Consider the following 26735-nt stretch of genomic DNA (forward strand, 5'->3'; position numbering starts at 1 on the left):
GACAGAACATTAGTCATCTTTTAATCAGTTTTAAAAAAGGTCAAAGGGGAAAAAGACAAAGTCTTGTAACTAAAGAATTTCACAGTGTGTCCAAATGAAAAAAGCAGTTTACTTGCACCAAACAAGAAACTACAATCAAAAAGAATTTCACCTACAACTGCAAATAAGCTGCACAATGAACACTATATTTTGTGATTTTCCTTATCAATGAGATTCATCTCAGGGATTTTTTTGAAGAAACAGCTCATCTTTAATAAGGTAATATCAAGCAAATAAAATATTTTACAAAAAAAATCAGGAATGAAAGGGGACAATTAACACAAAGAGCCAAGTAAAATGAATTTCCATTTAAAAATATACAATATTTACAAAATATCAGTTGAGTTAAAAATGCTTGTCTAAGGAAAAAAAAAACTTGTCAAATCAGTCTGCTTTGGGAATCTCTATATACACGTATTTACAAGCAGTCTCTGAATGCATCACAATCTGCCTCACAAACCTCACACTTTCTGATGTGGACTGAATTAAAAATAATTCTTAAAAACTAGAAAAAAAAGACTATAAAATGCTGAGAGTGTGGCACATTATCCATCGCATTTATTTTATGCTACCAGCTAGGCCACAGTCTTACCGGTTGCATGCCAAACATCTCCTATCTTCTCACAGGAACCTGATTTTCTGGTGGTGGAACGGAAGCCCAGGATTACGAGTGTTATTTCTTAAAAATGGATTTATGAAGGTGCAAAATTAGAAGGGTGGAGAGAACAAAATAACGATATCGCTAATAACCTCAGCAATAACGATGCGGAAAATGTGAATTCATCTCTTCTTCAGTCAGCTGGGAGGCCTGAAGGATGCCAGAAGGTTTTAAGGTCAGGCTTGAAGGGTTGGAGATGCAGAACGGGGCCAGCAGTGGGGCCTGCATTTGGGCCCGCAGTGAGGCCAGCAGTGGGGCTTGCAGTAAAGCCCGCAGTGAGGCCTGCAGTGGGGCCAGCAGTGGAGCCCATATTGGGGCCAACAGTGGAGCCTACAGTGGAGCCTGCAGTGAGGCCAGCAGTGAGGCCAGCATTGGAGCCAGCAGTGAGGCCAGCAGTGGGGCTTGCAGTGAAGCCCGCAGTGAGGCCTGCAGTGGGGCCAGCAGTGGAGCCCACAGTGGGGCCAGCAGTGGAGCCTGCAGTGAGGCCAGCAGTGGAGCCAGCATACACTGCCTGTCCAGGACAGTTATCTGAAGCTGCTGTATTTAATGCACTTTATGTTTCCGTTTCTTGTGCTTCTTGTCCTTCCTCTTGCTGTCACATTTAACGCAGAACCACTGAACGTCCTCTGGGGGTGCTGCGAGCAAGCCGACGCAGGGCCTATGGAGGGAGGGGAGGGGGTGGGGATATAACTTACTACAGAAATTTTAATATGTAAATGCAAAAAAAAAAAAAAAAAAGCTTCAACAAGTTGCAAATCACACCTCCTGAAGACTCAACAGTGGTTTGAAACCTCACCCCAATGTTTTTTCTGTCCTTGTCTTGGGCATGGAGAACCATAAGAATGAATGTGCATTTGGGGCCTAAGATGTTCCAGAAATGGCTGATCTGGCCATGCTGAATGCAATGGTGTAGCCTACATAGGTCTGAATGCTGCTGACACCCAAGGCATGAAAACATAGCCAACATGTAAAGGCACCCAAACACCTGAACCAATCAGGGGAGCTTCTGAAGGCAGGACATCAGGTGAACCAATGGACAAGGACGGGGACTTCATACCGAAAGCTTACAAACTGAAGACCAAGAGAAGTGGGTGCTGTACCTTTAAACTCAAGCTCATTGAAAGTTTTCATAAGAGGAGCATGAGTAATTACATACTGAGATAGAATAATTACCTAATGAATGATAAAACCTATCTATAGAAACTAGAACCGATGAGAGAACAGGAAGTGGGTGGGCAGATGCTGGACGCCTCTTACCAGTGGTACCAGTCGTCACAGTCATCGCAGCCGATCATGGGGCTGCCGTCGTCGGGCTTATTGCATCCGGGGCAGATCCAGATCTGGTTACCCCACTCGTCTCGGATCTACACACACGGACAGCACAACATTAGACCTGAGATAAGGCCTAGGAATCAGTACCGATCCATTCGGCCTCTCTCTGCATCCCCTTCACTGGTATCTTCATGGAGATCATTAATTAAAACGAAAGTGAATGCACCATTAACCGACAAGCTGTTAATGCACTTCTAAATGATCGTTGTGAAGCGGCAGAGGCAGGAGAGCTAGAAACAGCGGCGGTGTTTACCCCCAAACCTTGGGGGCCCAAGAGTCACTACACTGGGGGTGGCAGAGGGCCCCGAAGCGAAGAGTGGGGCCACAGAAACAACAAAATCGCCCATGACTGGAAACGTCAATGATATGAAATAGGCTGCAGATCACGCCGGACCAGCAGAGCCCCAAGCAGACTCGTCTGATTAAGCGACTGGACCAAGGCTTTGGGGGAGGGGGCACTGCCGGTAGACTCACCACATAGGTACTGACTGTTTCAGTCACCACGCTGCGGACGGGTGTTTTGAAAGAGCCGATCACTGGGATGGGACCAAGGGGCACCGCTGGGGCGGGGCTCACTGGAAGGGGCGGGAGAGGCGTGGCTGGCATTGGTGCGGGTGGCGGCAGTAAGGCTGGGGCAGGGGGTGGTGACCGGGGCCGAGCAGGAGGGGCGGATTTGGAAGGAGCTTTTGTAACAGTTGTCTTGGGCGTCGAGGTCTTGGGAGTTGGGGTCTTGGCTGGAGCAGTCTTGGCCACAGGGGTCTTGGCTATAGGGGTCTTGGCTTCGGAGCCCGGAACCACCTTGCTGATGACTCTATAACAGAAAGGGGAGGGGGTGCAGAAATCATCAAGCACACTCCTCACATCAAAACCAAACCAGAAGACAAACCATCCTTTCCTGTGACCCCGCCATGAGGAGGGGTGGGGTAGTGGTCTATACAATGTCTACCCCCCCACATATATCACAGGACTGTTGGGTAAAAGCCTCCACGAAGCTCAAGTTACAATCTGGGTCAGCCAGGTTAAGCGCCCCCACATTAAGGCCATTGACAGGAACGTGCTAAGCGTGGGGCCACCCAGGGTGAGCTGCCCATGGCCTGAAAAGCCAGGGGAGTCAGTGAAACAGGGAAACCAGGGGCAGAAGGGCCGCCTGGCTGAGAGCCCCTACAGCAGAGGCAGCATCAGGGGCAGGTGTAGGCGGCCTACCCAACCAGGAGCCCTAACACCAGAGGCAGCATCGGGGGCAGGGGCAGAAGGCCTGCCTGGCCGAGAGGCCTTAAAGCAGAGGCAGCATCGGGGGCAGGGGCAGAAGGCCTGCCTGGTCGAGAGGCCTTAAAGCAGAGGCAGCATCAGGGGCAGGTTTAGGCGGCCTACCCAGCCGGGAGCCCTAACACCAGAGCCAGCATTGGGGGCAGGAGCAGAAGGCCTGCCTGGTCGAGAGGCCTTAAAGCAGAGGCAGCATAGGGGACGGCAACCTCTCGGTACTCACATCTTGTCCTGGCCAGCGCCCACTCTCAGGGTCAGGCGGGGGATCACCGGGGAGGGCGGTGGCACAGGGGGCTCCGCTTTCACCTGAAGAGGGGGACACACATGTGGAGACAGTTGAGGACACGCAGCAGCCATGAAGCCAGCACATGGTGGGAGGGGGGCACCTTATCATGCTGGGCGCTACCATGCACGGGATACTTTACCGCACGGCGCCCGCCGGTAACTCAACACCCGGGGCTGTTTAAAAACAGCCTCTGTCCGGCACCTATTGAGCGTGACCAGACGGCGAGGAAGAGAAAACAGGGCGTGGACAATGATCTGCGGAGGCCTTCTCACTGGGGTACATTACAGGATTAGGGTTAGGGTTGCGCCTGCAACCATGGGTCTCATATCACTAATGCCAACCAGCATTCCCAAAGGCCATGCTAATGCTAATCTGCATTTTAAAACAGCTGTGTTACGGCTAACCTGAGTCCTCAGCGGTTGAGTTGAGTCTAGCCTCTCAGTGGTCTTGCCAACGCCAACGTGTATTTTTGCTGGCCAAGCTAATGCCAATCTGGTTTTTCTGTAGCTGGACTATCGCTAGAGGGCATTGTGGATGGTCTAGCTACTGCTAATATGCTTCTGATGAGGCGTCACACTGTTGTACAGGAACCCATGACCTCGGCGCTGTTGGGAACCCGTCACTGCTGAGTCCCGGTCAAAGGCCGACGTCAAACGGCAACTCCGACCGATCAACACGGAATCTATTCCTTGTTGCCAATTTTAAAAAAAAATCCACCAGGGAAAACGGGGATATAGAAGCACAGGCAGTGCATTAGCCAGAGCTCTAGTCTACATGAAAAAAGGAGCAGAGGGAGGAGAAGGGGGAGGAGAAAAAGACCCAGACACGAGGGGGGGGGGGGGGTGCCACATGATCTCCAGCAACCTGTAAGCAAACTGCACGCTACTTCTGAAAGCGCCACAGTGTCCTGTCCAGACGGGGTGGCCACAATCACAGGCCGGATCCCTCAACACCTGCGGTGCAAATAAGACCCTGTCCCAGCCAGATAAGCGCTGCAGGTGCCGCACTGCACACTTATGCTAATCGTGCATTAAGATGCACAGCTTGACCGTCCACAACCCCTTATTTCCCATTTAACCCGCACCGCGTGTAGGTTCAGAACGGAAATCAGACATGATAGGCATGCTTCACATCAGCCGCCGCTATTAATGTCACACATTCAAGCGGATATCATCCAATATGGCCTCCCACCCGGCCTGAGGTATGAAAGTAGCATCAATTAAAAGGGATCCAATTCAGCAGGGATGGCGAGGAAGGACCCGGAAGCCCAGTGGGGCCGTGTTCCTGCTGCCAGCAGGCATTTCGCATTTGTTATTCTCGAAGATTCCACAGGAAAGAAGCTAAAGCTCCCTGGCAATAAAACAATTAAGATCCAGAGATGAAGCACAAAATTAGTGATTTCTCTACTGAAACATGACAAAAGAGTCCTGCAAACAGCCATTGTTTCACATAAGAAAATTACACTGCTGTCCTCAGTTGAATATTTCATAGTCTGACCAACAAGGAGACCAGTTTTGCATTTTTGTAACTAAATACCAAAATGTTATATTCATTATTTTTGACAACTCTCTCTCCCAAAAATCAAATTTCACATTTCCACATGCACGCTAATGGACTACCCTTCATTCAAGACTAGCATTCCAGGGTGTTGAACCAGTGGAACGGGGTGACATCTACAGATAGTAGCTTCCATTGTACGCCAACTGGAAATACATTGTCAGAAGGATTTGTCCACTTTTATGTAAAAGAAAAACTCCTTTCACCTGAACCAATACGAGCAGCCTTGTAAGCCCCTTACTGCAGCATGTTGCATTTTTCTGCTAATCTCACAGGATTTAGCTCCTCCACCGCGTACCTCGAGGCATGTACCGATAAAGCACAAACTCTCCAGCTCCTCTTTTGCCCCCCTCCCCCCCCGCACAGGACACTGGGGAAGGAGGCCCAGGGAAAAAAAATAAGGGAATCGGGAGATTTCGGTACCGGAGAAAATCACTTTGGGAACTCGGAGCAACGTTAAAAACGGCTGTGAGACTTTCAGAAGTAGCCTGTGTTAATCAGCTCAAAACTATCCTAAGCACCCTCCGAACATCACAGCTACATTCTGCCTTCCGACAAAATGCGCGGAATAGGCCAAAGGAGAGATAACGGATTTTTCTTAAAAAATGTTACGGAAAAAGCTCCTGCAGGATAAAAAGCAGAAGCGAATTCTCAGTCTGCGTCACGTAACCATCTGTAGCTTTATTATTGTTATTTCTAAAAATATTTCGTTACTTAGCAGAACAGTACTTCTGAGGCAACTTGACAAACCTACAAGATTTTACAAATTCACTTTTTTTTTTAAACTATGAGAGGAATTTTGAGAGGAAATACAGATTAAGTGACTGGCTCAAAAACAGAGCATAGTCACCACTTAACCCTAAAACGTCATGAGGGGCTGGCCTGCTTCTTTTATCCCTGCTGGTTTAATGTACATGTGATTTCTTTTTTCAGAGATCCTAATCAGACTAGATAATAAAATTAATAACGGTCTATAGAATGCACTTCATTGAATCTGCGACTTACATTTTATAAGGCCAACGCACCAACTCAGAAGCATTACTAATATATTCTTAAAGACAAAACTAATTACTCTTAAAAATGCAAATACCTTCTCCAGCTTGTGTCTCTCCTTCTCTTTTTCCTTCTCCTTTTCTCTTTTTTCTTTCTCTTTCTTCTTCTCCTCTTTTTCCCTCTCCTTTTCTCTCGCCCTCTCCTTCTCCTTCTCCCGGTCCTTTTCTTTGTCCTTGTCTTTCTTTTTCTTCTTCTCTTTCTTGTCTTTCTTCTTCTCCTTGTCCTTGTCCTGGGGGGCTTTGTCGGGGAGGATGGGGGGCAGCGGCGGCAGCATGGGGGGCAGCTTCAGGCAGGCTGCGGGGCTGAACAGAGGCAGGGGCGCCTCCTTCAGGCCGAGGAGGAGTGAGGCCGTAGACTTCTGCCGGTCCTCCTTGCTTTTGTCTTTGCTCTTGTCTCTCTTCTCTTTGTCCTTCCTACTCTTCTCTTTATCTTTCTTCTTGTCTTTGTGCTTGTCCTTCTCCTTCTTGGAGCCACCACCATCTTTAGATTTCATCTTGGGTACATCTGACTCTGAAATGTCTCGGGGCTTGAGAAGGTCCCTCTGCTCGTCCTCCTTGGAGGAGAGGTCTTTCCAGGGCTGCCTGGCTTCTTTAGAAAGTTCTCGTTCCTTGTCCTTGTTCTTCTCTCTGCTCTTCTCTTTGCTCTTGCCCTTGTCTCGCTCCTTCTCCCTCTGTTTCTCTTTCTCCCGCTTTTTAATCTTGCTCTTGAGTTCCTTCTTCAGCTTCTTCTTGATATCTGTGGACACCACCAGTTTGTTCTTCTCCTCATACATCTTCAGCAGGGGTTCCGGAGTTGGTGGAGAAGCTGAAGGCGATGAAATATACGCTGGATTTGGGGGGGTGCCGGAAGGACATCCCTGGTTTACTTTCCGTAAGACCTCATTGATGGAATCGTCCATCGTCCATGAGTTACCAGTCAATGTTGCACCAACATTTTGAGGGAGCGGCGTGGATGCGTCTTTGCCAAAGCTGTTCACACTAACTGCCAGCTTTTGTGTCATGGGCTCCGATATGGTAAGCCTCCGTGGACTCGAGAAGCCATCGCCTTCAGACTCCGAGCCCGAGGAAAAGGCGAACGGATCGGGCTTCCTCTCCGCACATGCCCTAGCAATCACGGCTGCGATAGAATCATCAATGGTGTTGTCCGGTAGCTCCAGCTTCCTGGGCGGAGGTTCGACAGGTGGCTTCTCAGATTCCAGCACCATGGATTCAATCGGTTTTAGAAGGATGTTCTCTTTCTCTACCTTCTCACTCAGTGGGAGCAAAGGTTTTATCGTTAGATCTGTCTTCCCCTGGAGAGGGATGGCTTTGATTAAGCCTTGCTTGGGACTCTTGGGGCTTTTGGTCTTCCCAGGAGACTTCTTCTTCTCTTTCTGTGAGGCTTTTGGAGAGCGGGCCGGGCTGCCGGGCAGGCCGCCGGAGCTGGCCCTCTTTGGGGACTTGACCCTCTGCCTGCCAGGTGAGCCGACTTTGGGTTTTCGACCAGGGGTGATGGGGATCTTGGGTGTGGGCAGCTGTGCTCTGGATGTGGGGATGTGGTCCGCCACTCCAGGGGATGTAGCCTGGGAGCCCGAACCGTCGTGGGGGTGGAGAGGGGGTACCCCTGCAGGGGCTGGGACCCGCTGGGGGTTGAGTGAGCTAAGCGGTTCCCGTGGTTCGGTCCCCCAGTCCGGGCTGTCTGGTGATCGGAAACCTGGGAGGCGTGGCCTCTTTGCGGCAGGAACCACGCCCATAGAGGTGGGGCTGTCAAGGCGCCTCTTGGCCAGGTAATTCTCATCATTGACAGCCTCCTCTTCATCCATGTCCTCCTCCTCTTCCTCATCCAGTGGGACCTGCATGGCTTCGGCCGACGTGCCCATGTCAGGGAGGACCTGCTCCTCTTCTTCCTCTGCAAAGGTGAAGGAGAAAGAGGATCATTGTAAAAAAAAAAAAAAAAAAAGAAAAAAAGAAAAAAAAAAACACAGAGAGAACCTCAAAGAGGGTGAAGAGCAGGCAGATGGGAGATGGCGTGCGAGGGGCCAGAGCTGCTGAATAGAGCTTAAATTCTAAAGACAAACATCAAGTCAGCAGATCAAGGTAAGAGGAGAAAAAATGCAAAAAAACAAAACAAAAAAACACGCAAATCCAGTACCCCCCAGGAGATAATTATAATTTACAGAAGGACATTATATAACAAAAAGCAAAATACACTAAAATAACGAGAACACTACTGCTACTCAAAACCTCAAATTTAAAAAATTCACAAAAAGAACTTATGAAAATATAATTTCAGACTCTAGACCATATTCAAACACGTACTTCACACACATTGTATCACACCATTCATTAATTACAATTAAGTTCCTGTTTGATGAGCTACACGAAGATATGGTTTGTTCGATATAGTTTATAGAACTCGGCATCAGAATATATGACATCAGGTACAGAAGGGTAATGGGTCCCCTCACGCAACAAGACCGTCAACAGGAAATCCCAACCGGAGCTTGCTGATGTCATTAACCCAGCCTGTGTGACATCTCAGCATGTAATTTACTGGAGAACTTCGAGTTAGGCACCTTGCGGTATGACAGCAGGTCCCCTCCTGAATGTGACCCTGCGGCCCTTGAGGTCCTGATCCACCACACTCACCGCCACTGCAGGGGACACCGGCAGGACGACACTTTACCCAAGATCACGCTCACACCTCAGGACTGTCTTCGCGATATCAATCCTCTCTATATAAACATTCATCTTCGACGTCGGCCTTTAGGCCTCCTGTAGCCACCCCGCCCACATCCCTGATTCTTCTCCATGTTCTTCTGGCTCATTTTAGACCATAACTATCAGCATCATACCAGCACAGAAGTTAAACCCCGCTCGCATTTGCAAGGTTGACGTTACACGGCACGTTACGCTGCGCAGTTACGGTGCCTAAACAAAAAGACCCACCCCGAGAAAGAGACCCCCACTCCCCCAAACTTGACCCCCCTCTCCCGCCACCCCGCCGAGGCGCCTTACGATCCTGCCACGCTGTAATCTCTCCCTGCCCTCCTACTCCTTCTCTCCACAATGGAAACATTAAAAACGCTCCTTTAAGCAAGTAGGAGTGGGAGTGACATGCACCATTATAAATAGTGTAATCTATATGGTAATACCGCTGTATTCTATAACCACAGAATAGTCCGGAGATAGCATTGTGACTTCGGGGCTCCGTGACTGCCCCGTGTAGTAATTGTTATCAGAGGTTATTTGCTTTGACCGATCGGCCAAGCCGCATGATTGGCTCCCTCCCGTTATTTATGATATAAATTATGATAACCGTGATGTCTCTTCTCCAGTCCGCCGCAGCCTCTCCAGCCCAGATACAATAAATTGCCGTCGTTAATCATGGCTCTTTGTTCCGCTATGATTACCGCCGGCCGTAATAAGGATTTTATTCGGCAGGAACACGGGCCCGGCCGCCGTCATCCCGCAAAATGAGCCTGTCACTGTTTCTGCGCCCTGACATTTAATTTGTAAAGTGGCCACAGGTAAACAAAGAAATTTACTGCTCTTTCCCCACGGCACGTTTCTGGCAGTTCTGAGCGGCGAGGCCGACGTCAATGTCAGTTACGGAGCACGATGCGGCCGTGGACAAAAGCCTGGGAATACAGTCACCGCCCCCCCAACAAAAAAGATGACAGAAAGGATCACAGGGGGCTCAAAAAGTGTCCATTCACGTGCGCCGCGTCCTTATGAAAACACGGCTTTTATTTACGCCCGCCACTGATTTCCGACTTATAAGTAATCCCTCTTTTTTTAATTCCCCCCCCCCCAAGTCCTGGGCAGGATTCGCACGCGGCCTTCTAATTGACCCAATCGCTGAGAAATACAGCAGGAGGAGGAACTAAACAGAAAAATTACTGGGATATAAAAGAACAAGCGTCTCACGTCGCTGCGTAATCGTAAGCGCTGGTTGACCATGGACTCCGCCGCGCCGAGGGAAGCAGCGGGACATCGGCGTTTAACCGGGACCCAGGCGGTGACCAGATGCGGTGACCACACGCGGTGACCGCTCGGCACCATTAAAGCGGCTTCCCCGATTCCCTTCTTCCTGAACATTAAAACAAACGGGCTGGAGGGGGGACGGAGCCATTAACGTCGGGACCGATCGGTGAGGGCCAATCGCAGGGCAGATAAGGCCGTCTTGCAGGAAATTATATAATGGCTACAATGCCAAAAGTGGGAGGAGGGACAGAGGCAACAGAAACACCTGCCAAAAACTTCGGGGACAAAAGACAAAACAGAGACCTGGAAGCTTACAAGGTTATTCTGCTGATGCATTAACGCGGTTTCTTAGCGTCAACAGCAAAGGCTGGAGTCTTTGGATGCATTCCTACAGCCTCTCTGGATGCATGCGGTTAATAGTTTGCATTTGCAACGTTTCTGTGACCTCAAAACGAACAGACGTACTGCTGTTTAACCTCACGTGGGCTTTGGTGTCACCCAGTCATTTGAGGAGTGAGACACAGGATGAGAAAGAAAGAAAGAAAAAAAAGGATTCACTTCCTTTTCCTGTCTCCAGAAGGCCTGCAGACAGAGCCAAGGGAATGAAACACACATTAGACGATAGCTACCTCCAGCTAGGTCAGAAAATGGAAGTCACATAAGAATTTTGGAGAGAACCCTGCCCACACATAAACACTCATCCCTGCAGAACGCGCCCCCCCCCACCACCCCCAACTCGGTCAGGACCAGACCCACTTCTGTGACCTTCAGTTCAGCCATTTAGGAAAAACTTCACACAAACAGAGAGAAGCGGTCCAGAGCGGTAGGGCGCCAACTTCCAGAACCTTCAGGCTAAAAGTTAGTCAAGAAAAAAGCTCAGAGTAATTGCAGTGCAGTAGGAGTTCCCTGATTAATTGCGTGAGATAAGCCCCCCCCCCCCCACCCAACCAACCCCCCGGGCCTGGGCTGCAGGCACCAACTGCCCAGGCCTAATAATCGTTGCTGTGTGCATCAGTCTGGGTGGAGCCAGGGAGGGAAATAAGACCCATTCCATTACTGCGGTAAGCAGTGGAGAACCACTTACAGTCTATTAATGATGATAAGCGGCCTAATTATTTAATGACCACAGGTCCTTCATTTAAAGACATGTATGGTGCCCTGTTCCAATGACAACCACAACCAAAAACATTTCGGGGGGGGGGGTCATATGACAGGGCTGCATTGCATCTGGCCAGCGCTCACGGACACTGACCCTCGGAGACCTTTCCCATCGGCGTGACGTCTAGCGACAGAAGCTGCAATCACACGGTACTGCAGATATTAAAAGCCTGAAATTCTCTGTCCAACACGCTCAGATATTACGCGAAGATTAAAAACATTTTTGGAAGTTTACCTTAAATTGTACGCATGAATAAAAAAAATTCACTCAACGGCTAATAATATGCAAAAGCTACATCATCTTTGTGTTCTAGAACCACAAGAAACAGCAAAGAACTTGAAAGCGAGCGAGCAAATGTCTGCTTTCTGAGGAAACGGAAAAAGGCGGCGAGTGTGAAAGCCTGTGGAAGCTTCACGGCGTTTGTGAGCAACAGCGCCACCTTCCTCTGCTCCTGGGGCTTTGCAGGTTGCTGTGTGGTGCTCGACCTAGAGGCCCTGTGACGGCGGGGCAGCCAGAGCCTGCCGTACGGTGATACAGTGACCGATACCCTTTAGCATTAGCATACAACTACTGTATGAACTTCAAAATGACACTAAAATTGACATTAAAATCACAATTAGTTATGTATTAATTTATATCATCATGAAAGCAAAGTGCATGTTGAAACTTGGGGGCTGGGCTGGGGGGGGGGCGGCACACAGCCCCCTCCGCGCCAGCCTGGCTCCTGCCACGCAGGGCCTGCCGTGGCCCCCGGCTCGTCCCCCGACGCATAGCATGTGCCTGCCCCCGCCTGCATTTTTTTCGCCTTTAAATAGAGATGGGGGCCGTGATTACGATCTGAGCTGCAAAAACCGCAGAATCCAGTCCCCCCCAAAACAAAGTGTTTTTTGGCCTGTTTTCCTGCCCCTGGCGCCACCGGCAGAACAGCAAACAATAAACACTGGCTGATGACGGAGCTCCTTTAAATGCTCGTTTTGTTTATGTTTTTTTCCCCGACTCCCCCCTGGCGGGCGGTGAAAAGGCCACATCGCGGGGACGTTATTCAGAGCCGCACGGCGGCAGGTGACATGCTGGGGGGGACGGCCCACATGGGCCCTGCACTTGCCGTCAACCGTGGAGCCATGAATGCGGCCCCCGCCCCGCCCCTCCCCCCAGACTGCGGCTACGCACCGGACCTGTTGCTCAATCCTAGCAGGGCCTGCAAGCCAGATTCTTTCGAGTTTAAATGTGACACTCGTGGTACAGTTTAAATTTCTCAAATGACCACAACAATGAAAAAATGGACAAGAATAACTAAGGGCACCTCCCACAGTTTCTGATCGATACACGGCCCCCACCCTAGCCCCTTCCCCACCCCCACCCCCCGCCTGTAACCACATTAACTTCACTTCAAAGCATCGAACAAATTGCGTCTTTCAGCAATTACACTTTAAAGAGGAACCACTCGAGCGCCGTCACTGAACCTTGTAAAGTATGCTGCTCCGGGGGGGGGCTGGCTCAGAGAGTCAGCGACCCCGAGATGGCGTGGCCTCCCCCGCGCCGCGTCCGGGTTCGAACAGGAGGTCGGCCCGAGTTTCAGATGGAACAAATCCCCAAAGCCTTGTGCCTTGCTGGCCGTTTCAGACACACACAGAGAAAAGAAAATCATTAACTGGCTGAAGCCATTTAACTAAACGGCAATTGTTACCAGGTTCCCATTACTACTAATGCCTAAACCACCCCCCCCCCCCCCCCCCCGCAAAAAAAGCCGTTTCATCGACACTTCAAATAGACGAGCGCAGGCCCACAAACGATGGTTGGTTCAGTGGAAATAAGAAGCAACTCTCTTACATGATTAGTCACGTTCATTTTTATCTAAGAACATTTGTGCCCTATATTAAAAAAAAAAAAACAAACAAACGGAAAAACAGAAAACAGCAACGAAAAGGTGGAGATAAGGCACCAGGGGATGCAGGATGGAAATTCTGCAGTAAAGGAAATGGCTCCATGTATGGGGTTCGAGGAGGAGGAAACGGAGATAGAAGCATGTGGGGTTCCCTCGGACGCCCGCCATCGTTCCAGGGGCCTTGGGAACGCAGCAAGGTCACCGCAAGCCAGACAGCTTATCGCCACGGTTACAAACGACTGACGCCTTTCATCCACCAAACCGGGCAAACCTGCGGCAGAAGATTCTGTGAACATCCAGGTGAACTGGAAGTGCTTCTGATCGGGCAGAACGACACAAGGCTGCAGGGACAGATGCTGATCGAAGGAACAGGGGGCCTCAAACAGCATTACTGTAAACAGGAGGCGGATAATCATGCATAAAACATGAACTGAACAACCAAAAGGAGTATAGAAAAAAATACATTAAAATAACTCAATTAACACTTATATGCAATAACCTGCAAGACGTTAATTTACGTGCTGAAATGATCTTTCAAGATGGTTCCATACACCAGTACCAGGAACACAAAGGGCAACGTTTTAGCTTATTAAACCGAAACTAACATGACTGATCAATGAATCAAGGTTTATGAATCAAATTTTCCTTGAGTAAAAAAAAAAAAACCTGTAAGATTATTTTTCATAACTGCTTTTGGGGTGAGTGAGTAACACTGCATGCCGGATTCCGCGTAAACATGCTGCTGCATCACTGTCTCTCTGTGTCAGGGGGTCCCGGGCGGCAAGAGAGGAAAACGGGGGCCAAGTTATCTGGGCCATTGAACTTCCAATAGTTAAATAAAGGTGACATTTCAGTAGTTTAAATGAAGGCCTATTTTAAAGGAAGATGTCATATATCGCTAAATAAAAAACTGATTAAAAATGCCAGCCACTATCCCTTCGTTCTGCTGCTATTGGCGGGGGTGGGGGGGCACACTGCTAATGGGGCAGCTCTCAGCAAGGTCTAACCCCGAACCCACGGCCCAAGGGTCAAGTGTGCAATTTAACTGTACGTTGGGGGGGGAATCAAGGTGCCTAAGGATGGGAAATTAACCATCTGGATCTCGATCCTGGGGGCCATTTGAAAGGGGACAGTGATGGGGGCTGTTATAGGGTTCAGCAGCCAGGGAACCTGAATGCTTTGCTACCTAAGTGAAGTGTTTCACCTTCAGTTATACCACAGCCGTCCTGACAAACAAACAAGAAGCGTTTGGAACTTTATCGTTTAATGGATTTGGGAGGAATATTGCCGGGCTGACAGACGGGCTCTTCCCGCATGAGGGACGTGTATCACGCTGCTAGAGGAGGTATGTCCCCCACCCCCCCCCCCACCCCCACCGCAGCGATGGCGACGCTTGATAGCGTGACACGCTTGATGTGCGGAGGATGGGTGCTCGTGTGTGTGTGTGTGTGTGTGTGTGTGCGTGCGTGCCAGTCAGGCGGCGCGCGGGTTCAGCAGACCAAACAGCTCGGCGCCACCGCCACTGCCGCCAGATGCCAGCCGCGGATTCCAGCCGCGACGAACACGGCCGATTCACCGGAAAAATTCCTCAGGTGAGTCACAGGTTTCAGAGGAGGGAGGCCTCGGGAGATTCAGGGGGGGGGGAAAAACAAACAAAAATTTGCCCCCTCTGCCCCAAAACACAAACATTCAAAATGTGCGACGAAATCACAAGTAACGGCTGAACAACAGAGTCTGCAACCGCCGACTCACATCAAGCACATTCAACTGAAAAGAGGTCTCATATTACACATTTCAGTTTCTATTTTAGAAATATTAAAATTACTTTCCACAGAGAAGTTCTGTAACTTTCGTATGCAAAATTTGCATGCATTTATAGGCGTCATAATTGTATGAGTCGATATCGTATTTTTCATTTGGGTAATAAATACCTGTATACACCATATACTGCAGTAAAAAGACCTATTAACAACATTTAAAAATCCGTTGCTGTTTGATATAACTTTAATAAGCTTCTTTTTAAGTGGGACACAAGGTCACCTGTATAAAAAGAGGCACAGAATATAAGGCTCTATGTCAGCCGCTGCTGGTGGACAAGGAAAGAGAAATGGGCTGATGCTGGCTGGCGGGGGTCACAGCTCAAGTGAGGGCTGCCGGACGCCTGGGAGAAAGGGGGTAGGGGAGAGAAGGATGGAAGGGGGGGCAGAGAGAGGGAGAGAGAGCTAGGAAGAGAAAGGGAGGCAGGGACAGAGAGGGAGAGAGAGAGAGAGAGGGAGAGAGAGAGGGAGAGAGGGGGAGAGAGAGAGAGGGCTAGGAAGAGAAAGGGAGGCAGGGGGAGAGAGGGAGAGAGAGAAAGAGAGAGGGGGAGAGGGGGAGAGAGAGGGAGAGAGAGAGGGGGAGAGAGAGAGAGAGGGAGAGAGAGAGGGGGAGAGAGAGAGAGAGAGGGAGACAGAGAGAGAGAGAGGGAGAGAGAGAGGGGGAGAGAGAGAGAGAGAGGGAGACAGAGAGAGAGAGAGAGAGAGAGAGAGGGAGAGAGAGAGAGAAAGAGAGAGAGAGAGAGAGGGGGAGAGAGAGAGAGAGAGAGCCGCAGAAGCCGAGCCGGGCTCCCAGCTCACCATTAATAATGCTGTGGAGGTTCTGCAGGTCGGGCCCGGGACACACATGCTGTCGGCATGAATGCATTTCCCTTGAGCGCAGTCCAAAGCAGCCCACTCACATTTATTAGCATCATAAATAGAGCGGCAAGCGGCCGCTGGCAGGACCTGCGAGGCCATTTCCTCCGTGGTATCGGAAAGCACCGGCCCGGTGACGGGGCATGGCGTCGGCCAGGACCGGAGCCCGATGGGTCAGACGAGCCCAGTGCACTTAGTTTATTCTGTAAACTGCTTTATAAATGACCCCGTTAGCCGTGGCTAATGACAGAGAGCATAATGGAAACAAGATGGAGCAATTACTGCCATTACTACTCATCGTTACCGTGACACATCATACTACACAAACACTGGGAATGAGGGGGTGGGAGGAGTACCTTAACCCCCCCCACCTCCCGAGGCTGGCGGACGAGGGCCTCAAACTACCTGTATCTGACTCACTCTGTGACTCATCCGCAGTTGCAGACCAAACCTAGACTCCTGGCACTGGAAATCAGAACTGGGAGCCAATCCCAGCAGCAGCGGGCAGGGGGACACCCTGGACGGGATGTCAGTCCACCATGGGGTTCACAAGCAACCACACACTGCAGGAAATGTACAGATACCAGAGTCATGCTGATTAACACAGGCTGTATGGTCACAGCTGGACTCTCACATGTTATTTAAAGTGGGAACTGGACAATCCCAGGACACGGCAGCTGTCAAGCAGGATGGGGGGGGGGGGGGTGCGTCTTTGCTGACCACACAAATGCTGCCTCATTTGCACTGACAGTAATTGGCCACCAGATGGCGGTATTTCAGCCACAGTCCACTCTCACTGAATAGACTGAGAATAGACTGAGAATAGACTGAGAATAGACTGAATAGTGTTTCACAGGAAGCCTTTCCTTGGAACAGTAAATGTCACTTTGTACACGGCATGTAAATCGTAATGTATAAATAACCATGTTGTGAGCCTTGGTCTGAATGGGGGGCCTGCCGGCTGCTCCCTGTCCCTGTCCCGGCATCTCACTCTCCATTCGTTATTATCACGACCCCTCACTTTGGAGGGGAGGGGGGGGTCAGGTGTCCCACGACCCCAAAGCGGCTCGTAGCGTGTGAGGTGACAGATTCCCCATGTCACTGGCTCCTGTCTGATGTCACTTCCCTTCACCCTGGGCCGCTCACAGCCCCCAGATCTCAGGGACAGCAAACTCTGATTTTTGGTAGCTGTAAGGACCAGACAGTGCCTGGCACTGACTCACATGGTGCTTATTCCCAAAGATCGGAGGACAGACACCTGGGGGAGACACAACAAACAGCCCCTGTGACGGGGGCGGGCAGAGAGACACTCCGGCCTATCAGCAATCATCACACCACCAAATCAAAATATTTCAAAATTACTGCACATGCATGTTTTGGACAAGGAGCCATGCTACCAGCAGCAATATAAACAAACAATCAAACAACCGAGCAAACAAACGAAACAAACAAATGCCCAGCGTGAGGCCCTCCTTCAGCCGGACCTGCCGAGCAGGACGGGCTTCACAGACACAGAAGAGAGACAAACTGACAATCAAGCAGCCCCCATCGAACGAACGCAAATTAAAAAGGTGCATGTGTAGGTGTTCGGGGGGGTTATAGAGTTTACAGACAAACATACGAAGAGGCAAACAGGTCCTTCAAAAAAAAAAAAAAAGGGCATATGGAGACAAAATGATTTATACACTTCTGTTTCAGAAGATCCCCCCCCACCCCGAAATGAGACCGAACACAAACAGCGGCGAATCAGAATCGCAGAGACGCCACGCAGCGTAAACAGCAGATAAGGGCTGAAGGAATGATGAAACTGAATGAAATTCACCCAGATATCAGTGATAAAAGCCGCATTTCTCATTTCCAACGGGGACTGGGGGACGCGGCGCCGGCTCGCTTCAGCCAAGCAAACACACCGAGGGCCACAATATTTCCGCCTTAGATCATTTTCCTAATCTGAAGGCCATCGTTTCAGAAGACTGACCACGCCTCTTCCTCCTCACCTTCCTCCTCCTCTTCCTCCAGAGCGGCCTGCCTCGTCTCTCCAGCTGTTCTGCCTTGTTCTGCCTACCTTTCCTAATCCTGACCAAACGGTCAAACAACAAAACATGTAATCCATCACAATGACTCCCATGGTGACATTACAGTGACTCAGCCTCACTGCTAACGTCTCCTTACCTGCTGTTGTGTCCAACGTGACAAATAAAACAAGCTCTTCTTACAGCTCGATTTTTTCACTGAAATTATTCAGGTTTCCATTTGGGACCCGACCCAACAACCTAGGGGCTACTCCCCTGGATTCTCGCCATTCTTCAGTTCCTCCAACCCATTGTCCAACCCACCGCTCCTCCTTCACGTTAAAATATTCTCAGCCTCTGTACGCTTCACATTTCAGGTTTGCTTTTCCATTTTCAGTTTAAGGAATGATGCATCAGCTATGAAGGGGAGATTGATCCTTCGCCGCATCCTGAAAGTGTCTTGGGCCACGTGTGTAAAATGGTTTGTTTCACTGTGCAAACAGATAAATCAAACTGTACTTAACGAGGCTTGACAGTTGCCCGTCAAACACCAAGCACGACTGCCTCTGTTCCCGCATGGATATGAATGTCACTCAGTCACCCTGAGGCCTCGGGATAGCTCAGTGTTTTCAGGAGGGTCAGCATGAGGGTGAGGGTTAATAATCAGCTGTTTGATTCCCTACATTCCCCGTTTGTACCTCACCGTTTTTATTGGTGCACCATCAAACTCAAACCATGCATGAAAAATCAGAAACCAGCTTGTACAACCACTGCCTTCATTAACTATTTAAACCTATAATTGTGTGTGTGTGTGTGTGTGTGTGTGTGTGTGCGCGTGCGCATGCAAGTGTGTGAGGGTGCACGCACACACCACAGTCATACGAGTTCAGTGAGGGCCCTCAACACCACAACAATTTAAAATAAATCATCATAATAAAACTTCTTACTTAACTATTTAGCAATTTAGCACTGCCGTTCCCAATAATCTCCAGATGCTTTAGTGTTCATTTTCCAGAATACTCCTGACCAATAAGCAAAAAAAAGCCGCTGTGATGGGGGGGGGGGGAGGGGGGGTGATTCTGCACATTTCCAGTGGGGTTGGATGGTCTTTCAGTTCCTGCCCTCACAATGAAGACCTGATTGCCCTATTTGATCAGCTCGCAGGTTTAACTCAACGTAGGAGGCTGAGAGACAGTCCTCACACGCAGGTGTCTGTCGGACGACTCCGAACCCCAGTGGTGCCGGGAGCGAATATGCTGGTGAAAAGGGGGACAAAGGGGAGGCATAACACCTGGCGGGTTCCAGATGTGGCTACCTGCTTATGACGTCACGGGGAAAGAGCACAGTTAGCAATCTTTGTGGTCTGGTTTAACCTGCACGTACACACACACACACACACACACACACATAGAGACACAGACAGACACACACACACACACACAAACAGAGACACAGACAGACACACACACACACACACATAAACAGACACAGACAGACAGACACACACACACACACACACACATAGAGACACAGACAGACACACACACACAGAGACACAGACAGACAGACACACACACACACATAAACAGACACAGACAGACACACACACACATAGAGACACAGACAGACACACACACACACATAGAGACACAGACACAGACAGACACACACACACACACACATAAACAGACACAGACAGACAGACACACATAAACAGAGACACAGACAGACACACACACACATAGAGACACAGACAGACAGACAGACAGACACACATAAACAGAGACACAGACAGACACACACACACATAGAGACACAGACAGACAGACACACACACACACACACATAAACAGACAGACAGACACACACACACACATAGAGACAGACAGACAGACACACACATAGACACACACAAACACACACACACACATAAACGGAGACACAGACAGACACACACACACACATAAACAGAGACAGACAGACAGACACACATAGAGACACAGACAGACACACACACAGACATAAACAGACACACACACACAAACAGAGACACAGACAGACAGACACACACACACACACACATAAACAGAGACACAGACAGACAGACACACACACATAAACAGACACAGACAGACAGACAGACACACACACACACACATAAACAGAGACACAGACAGACACACACATAAACAGAGACACAGACAGACAGACACACACACACATAAACAGAGACACAGACAGACAGACACACACACACACACACACATAAACAGAGACACAGACAGACAGACACACACACATAAACAGAGACACAGACAGACAGACAGACAGACAGACACACATAAACAGAGACACAGACAGACAGACAGACAGACAGACAGACACACACACACATAAACAGAGACACAGACAGACACACACACACATAAACAGACACAGACAGACACACACACACACACATAGAGACACAGACACATGCAGACCCCGCAGACACTGGACCCCGCAGACACTGGACCCCGCAGACACTGGACCCCGCAGACACTGGACCCCGCAGACACTGGACCCCGCAGACACTGGACCCCGCAGACACTGGACCCCGCAGACACTGGACCCCGCAGACTCTGGACCCCGCAGACACTGGACCCCGCAGACACTGGACCCCGCAGACACTGGACCGCGCTCCCAGCCCCCAGAGGTGCCCATTTTGACGCGGCCTAGTGGCCAAACGCCACATTATTCTTCAGCCACCATAAAGGTAATTGAATGTTTGCAGACAGAGGTACAACTCATTACGCCACTGCAGGGATAATTAATTATTTTCTATTTAACCAGGAAGAGGTCACACGGGCTCTAAACAGGCCATTTCTATGTGGCCGTGTGCAGCAGAGAGAGAGAACAGCACCTGACCCCTGATCTCTCAGCCAGTGCTCGGCTGGGTTTGCTGCGCCAGATGGGGGCCGGCAAACACACTCACCTCTCCGAAACCTGTACTACAGCGAGGGACACAAACAAAACCTCCAATTATCCAATCAGAAAGGCAGATACAAGCTTTAGTGTATGCTGTTTTCATCTCAGGATTATGGGAGAAAGCTCGGGCATTGGGAACTCTCTTAACCAATCAGAGAGAGCCGTGCTTTCCCCAGGAATAAGGTGACGTGGAGCAGCACCTGAGCACACATCCAAAATGTGAAGTTGACCTTCAAGGCCATGATCTGTAACTGTGCCTCCGGGGCGTTTCTGGCAGAACACACCCCTTCCATGCCGGACACACCTCTGCATGTTGGCACGAAAAGAAAAATCCAGAGTTTGCTGGGAAGTTTACCAGGAGAACAAGAGACAGGATGCTGACCTGGATGGACTTGTGAGGCTTTGGACAGACAGCTATGCTGCTCCTCAGAGTTTTTTGATTTAGGTTTCCCTAAATTTCAGAAGTATGCACCATTTTCTAATTCAAAGGTGCTGGCCCCTATAGAGACTGCCCACATACAGGCCCAACCCATATATAAGCCCCACCCACCCATAAGCCACACCCATATATAAATCCCCACCCACTCACAAGCCCCACCCACAGGCAGACTGTGCTGAGCTGCCAGCTTTCCTGTTCCCAGGCATTTCCGAGGCTAGCATTAGCCATCTAGCCTGTGTCTCGCCAAAAACAACAAACATTAATGCCCGGGGAGGACCTAATGGCTTCCATCAGGGAAGTGGGGGGGCAGCGGAAACCAGTCTCAATTTTAAGACACGTATTTGTCTGGGGGAAACGGCCCATAATTTACTAAATCTTTTCTGTGGAACTTAGGGAATGCCAGTGTTATTTTGGAGAGACCCCCCCCCCCACGCCAATGGTGACACACTGTTGCCATTTCTGTGGGACCTTGCATGGAGAGGAAATGGGTGTGTGTGTGTGTGTGTGGGGGGGGGGGTGGTTTAAAATTAAACAAAAAAAAGATAATTAGGTAAAAGAAAGGTCAGTATTTACTGAAGCCCTTTCAGAATACTGAACACAGTGCCTGCCGCCTTCAGCACAAATATTCTCTTATATTCTCTAAAATGAAAATGAAAAATGTAAAAAACTGAGTGGGGACGAGATGTCAACTAACACTCTAACAGACTGATGATGGCGAAGCGAATCCGCCAGACGTATTTACACCGATCCATTGCCGCCCAGCCTTCCAGAACTGGCACTGAAGACTGGGCAATCTGTACATTAAGCTGGGGGCAATGGCAGAGCAGAACTGGCATGGGAACTGCAGCAGAGCCGACACCCCCGAAAGGCCGAGTCCAGGGGCACCCACAGCCAGGGTGGGAGAGCCAGCCTGCACCGCATCTGTGCCCGCCTGACCATGGCATTAGAGCAGCAAGGCAACAGTACTAACCACTGCACCACAAGTGTCTCTCTTATAGTAATCTCCAACTCCCAGCCCATCTTACATCTTCAGCAGAACTTACATAATGACTGAATTCAAATGGAAAACACAAATTCAAAGTCGACTGCCGATATTTAATGCCTACAAACAATCTCAAAGACAATTTAGGAGGGATAACTACTCAGAAAAAAATCACAGATAAACAGCGTGAAACAAGTAACAAGAAAATGTATAGGTATATTTATGTGAACCAATGTAAACAAATGCATGACATGTTCACGGACATCATTGAGAAACAATGGACTAAGTGATGCAATGGCGCCATCTGTCAGGCCCGTAACGGGACTGCATATTACTGAACCAGCGCACAATGAATGAAGTTCTGCGGCTTAATACAGGGTTATACTGACTGGCTGCAGAAAGAGATAAATGACTGTTTTGGGAGAAGAGGGAAATAAAGTACTAATAGGGGAAAACAAAATGTGAGGAGCGACAGAGAAAAACAGGTATTAGTGTGTGAGTGTGTGTGTGTGTGTGGGTTTGCATAGATCACATGTGAGGACCAAATTGTCCCCAAAGGGTAGTAAAACCTGAAATTTCCCTACTTTTGGGGACATCTTTTGAGGTCCCCATTTGGATAACCTCAGTTTTATAAAACTCTGCGAATGTAATCAAAAAAGTAAAAATGCCAAAACTCTTGTATTTGGGTTGGTTACTTATGGTTCAGGTTAGGGATGGGTAGAGGTTAAGGGTGTCGTGATTGGGATTAGGGTTTTTCCCATAGAAATGAATCGACGGTCCCCATTTAGATAGATACACCAACTTGTGTGTGTGTGTGTGTGTGTTTGTGTGTGTCAGAGAGAGTCGGCTCACACCATCAATAAAAGCACCCCCATACCTCTCACAATATACATGTGGAAGCAAAACATTCACGAGAATGTATTTCTGTGAATGCAAGATGGTTAAATACAGGGGTCAAAGGGCACAGGAGTTCAGATTACAAAGTCAGCTGACTAGATACAGGTCACAGAGCACCCCCTGCTGGTCAAGTCTAACCTGGGACAGACATGGCTGGGAGACAGTAAAAGAAGCCAGATGCAAGGACTTCATTACAGGCCAGGGGAGAGAAATGTGGAACCACGTTACGCGTTTCAGCTTAACCAGGACAATCTGACCTGCAGGGGGCGGTGTGTAGCAGAGTGAAGGGTGGGCTTGAAAAAGCCTGGTGCTCGTGTGCTTCACACAGCTGCATTTGGTCAATGGGGCACCAATGGCTCTCCTCTGTGTCCCACCCTTATCTTATCTCCTGGTGAGATAGAACCTGAAACCATGCTGACCTTGTCCAACATGAAACTGTCAGAACATGATGCAGATAGCGCCTCCTCTGGAGGGCCTCGTGCCGAGATAACGGCACGGCCGGCGATGGCGGCGGAGGACGAGATAATGCCGTGTTACTACATCAGTGTCGGCGTAACACGGGAGACGGCTGCGGGTACGAATTCACAAGGAAAACAAGTCTCTGCCCACCACAGGGGGAGCACCCAACTCCCAGGCGCCCCCCCCTTTCGGGAGAACATTCACCAACATGGCTATCACAATGACGTTACCACAAAGCACACAACCCCCCCATCCACAGCGTACAACAGATACCTTGTTACCGCCCCCCCCCCCCCAGCCACTGTAGACCATGGGACTCCAAATCAACAGCAGCTACTGACAGGTAAATATCAATTACAATCCCAATGAGATATATTGATTCCTTAAAATCATTATTTTGATTTTTCCTAATGGAAATCCTGGGCATCACCAATGACATCAGCAATGGCCTAGAGACTGCCCCCTATAGGCCTTGGTGTCACACTACACTTAAACTACGTAACAAAACTTCCCGTACCTCGCTCAGGATACCCACACCTTTATCTGTGCAGGTTCAGCTTCAATTACCCCATTGTTTTTGTTTACACCTAACAAACAGCAAAATTAAATGAGGATTCCCCACAGCTGCTGGCCTGAGAGCTTAAAGCAGGTCTGGCAAACACTATGCTGCTACCACAAGCGTATTAACATGGAACATTAACCCTCAGCCCTGGGCACAGGACTCAGGATCCTGGAAGTGCAAGGAACAACATAACTCACTGCAGCCTCAATCTGCTTTCTGCTTGAGCCAATCAATAAAAGGATGCACCCTCAAGAACGACGCCCCCTAGCTTAGAGTTGGGGTATCACCTCTCAGGTTACCCACATACAAGGCTGGGACTTTTTCTGAAACAACCATAGCAGGATTCATTTACTGAAGGAGTTCCTTAATATGACCAAATGCAGAACAGAAGGGGCTCCACAGATGAAAGAAAATTACCCTAAACTGCGCAGACATAGGAAAAAATTATGACATGTTTAGAAAGTATTTCTGCAACATGTTCATTGCTCCTTAACACACCAACATCTCAAAAATCTCTGCAGAGCTGCTTTGCGTGTGGCTTCCACCGAATCACCACAACATATATGGGATCACCCCCTTGTTGACAGAAGCATTAGTGACTTTCAGCCGGAACGAAAAAATCTGTGCGTGTAAAATTGGAGCAAAGGTAAACAATTTAGTGAAAGATAACAATCTCCATGCACTAAGTGTTTCAGCGCAGGATGGCCATGAGGGGCCAGAATGAGGCATCTGGTGCCAGGAACAGCCCTCCGTTCCCATGGCAACGGGTAACCATGGCGCACGGGCATTAGTGCCGCTGGCCCTACCTTCCTGTAAGGAGACGAGGGGGGGCATGTAGTCGGGGATGTAGGCCTTCCTCTCCTCCGAGTCGCGTGCGCCGGGCTGGGGGAACTGCAGCATGTTGTTCTTGCTGACGGGGAACAGGGGCGTCTGGTGGGGGAACTCCACCGGCTCCAGGTGGTGAATATAATCCTCCAGCTCACTCACGTTCACACCCAGGAGCCTGAAGGCCTGGCCCACGTCATCCAGCATCGGGTCGGTGCGTCCATCTGTGTGTGTGTTGGGGGGGGGGGGGGGGGGGGAGTGACACACTCTCAGCTGCACAGTTTTGCACATCTCTGCTTGGTAAAACCTGAAGTGACCGTGCTGCATTTATATCTGCTCAAATGAACAGTCACGGAGAACCGACAACTGACTGAATGGGGTTATTGGGCCCAGATAAATCCCCTCTAAGTTTTCAGTCTAGATGTTTACAGATTCACGCATGTCTGGGAACATCGCTCACTAACATTCTGATAAAGGGAAGCAAAATACTGAGGAATTCTAACCATTTCACAAACAATTTACTTAAGAAATAATTTATAAAGTAACTTATGAAGTTACTACAAGTAACTCATACATAAAACTGTAAAACCTTTGAAAAACCAAGACCAAAAATTCTAAGAACTCATACTCAGAATCACTTTATTCGCCAGGTATAGTCACAAAGTGGTCACAGTCCAAAAACATTCATCCAAGAATATTAATTTATCTCTAATACAAAATTTGACCACTGACGGTGGCTCTGTTAAAATAATTGAAAATCATAACTATAAATTGTTTACGTTTTAAATGTCTGCTTCGCTGCTGTCCGTGCGGCTCGGTCTGAATCAGCCGAACCCTCCCCCTTGTTTACATGCCAGCATCCAAACTCGCACCTACGAGTAGTGCTGTGGGTACCAAGACAAGCGAAAACGATGTACTGACAGCCAAACGGCTCCACGCAGGATAAATAAGAGGGGGTGTGTGCGAGCATGCAGGCGGTCATCCTCGTTTCTGTCAATCTGCTAGCTAGGCCTCAGGCATGGGAGGGAGCGCGACAACGTGATCGGACCGGGGACAGTACTCACACAGCTCCGAGTAGCGGTGACAGCCCCTGGCCAGTTGTTGGATGTACCGGTGCAGGACGTCGGAAAGCAGATCGCATGCAGTGAGCTGGACCGCATCCCAGCCCAGCGCCTGGCAGATCTGCGCCACCGAAACCCGCAGCAGCGATCGGGCATAGCTCTCGCACATCTCGCCGGCTTTGGACGAGGACCCTTTATCCTTTTCCGGTTAGTTCCGTCTGCAAAAGATGGTCCTAGTCCTCATGGTGCACGAAAACCAGGGCAACTGGTGGAGAAGTTGGTTATTACCGTTTGTTATTAACATCTAAAGAATAAACAGACTCCAGCTATAGCGACAACCGCCATCTTGATTCTCCCGACAAACTGATCGCCGAGAGCATCGATTTTAGCCGCGCACGCGCAGATATTTGATTGTGAGTTAATCGATTTGACTCACGCATGCGCGGACACCGGATTGCGCGTTAATCGATTGTTTTTCCTGGATGGGTGTCTAATACGTCATCCACTGGCAGATGAAATGACGTTTTTTGCAAGACAGACAATTATATTAGCGACCTATATGTATGTATTTCACGCTGACAGTTTAACGATAACGCATGTATTTCTTTATTTCGCATTTTCATAAATGTAGCTAAAAATGAATCGTTTGATGGATGTTTCGT

General features: G+C 49.3%; 1 protein-coding gene across 3 annotated transcripts; it reads right to left on the reverse strand.

The window, feature by feature from the left end:
• LOC111842427 (transcription initiation factor TFIID subunit 3-like) lies at positions 1–26454 on the reverse strand. Of its 3 annotated transcripts, XM_023809013.2 has the most exons (7): positions 26077–26454; positions 24994–25236; positions 6226–8075; positions 3516–3598; positions 2504–2840; positions 1955–2061; positions 1–1355 (listed from the first exon to the last, which is right to left on the reverse strand). In XM_023809013.2, the coding sequence occupies exons 1-7, from the start codon at positions 26240–26242 to the stop codon at positions 1241–1243; spliced, it is 2901 nt and encodes a 966-aa protein (XP_023664781.2). In that variant the 5' UTR covers positions 26243–26454; the 3' UTR covers positions 1–1240. The 3 variants fall into 3 exon arrangements, with proteins under 3 accessions (XP_023664781.2, XP_072563009.1, XP_023664783.2); XM_072706908.1 differs by lacking the exons at positions 24994–25236; positions 26077–26454 and adding an exon at positions 17867–18629; XM_023809015.2 differs by lacking the exons at positions 24994–25236; positions 26077–26454 and adding an exon at positions 10097–10229.
• Positions 26455–26735: the final 281 nt, after the last annotated feature.

The sequence above is a fragment of the Paramormyrops kingsleyae genome, chromosome 1 (genome assembly GCF_048594095.1).
Source record: "Paramormyrops kingsleyae isolate MSU_618 chromosome 1, PKINGS_0.4, whole genome shotgun sequence".
NCBI lineage: Eukaryota > Metazoa > Chordata > Actinopteri > Osteoglossiformes > Mormyridae > Paramormyrops > Paramormyrops kingsleyae.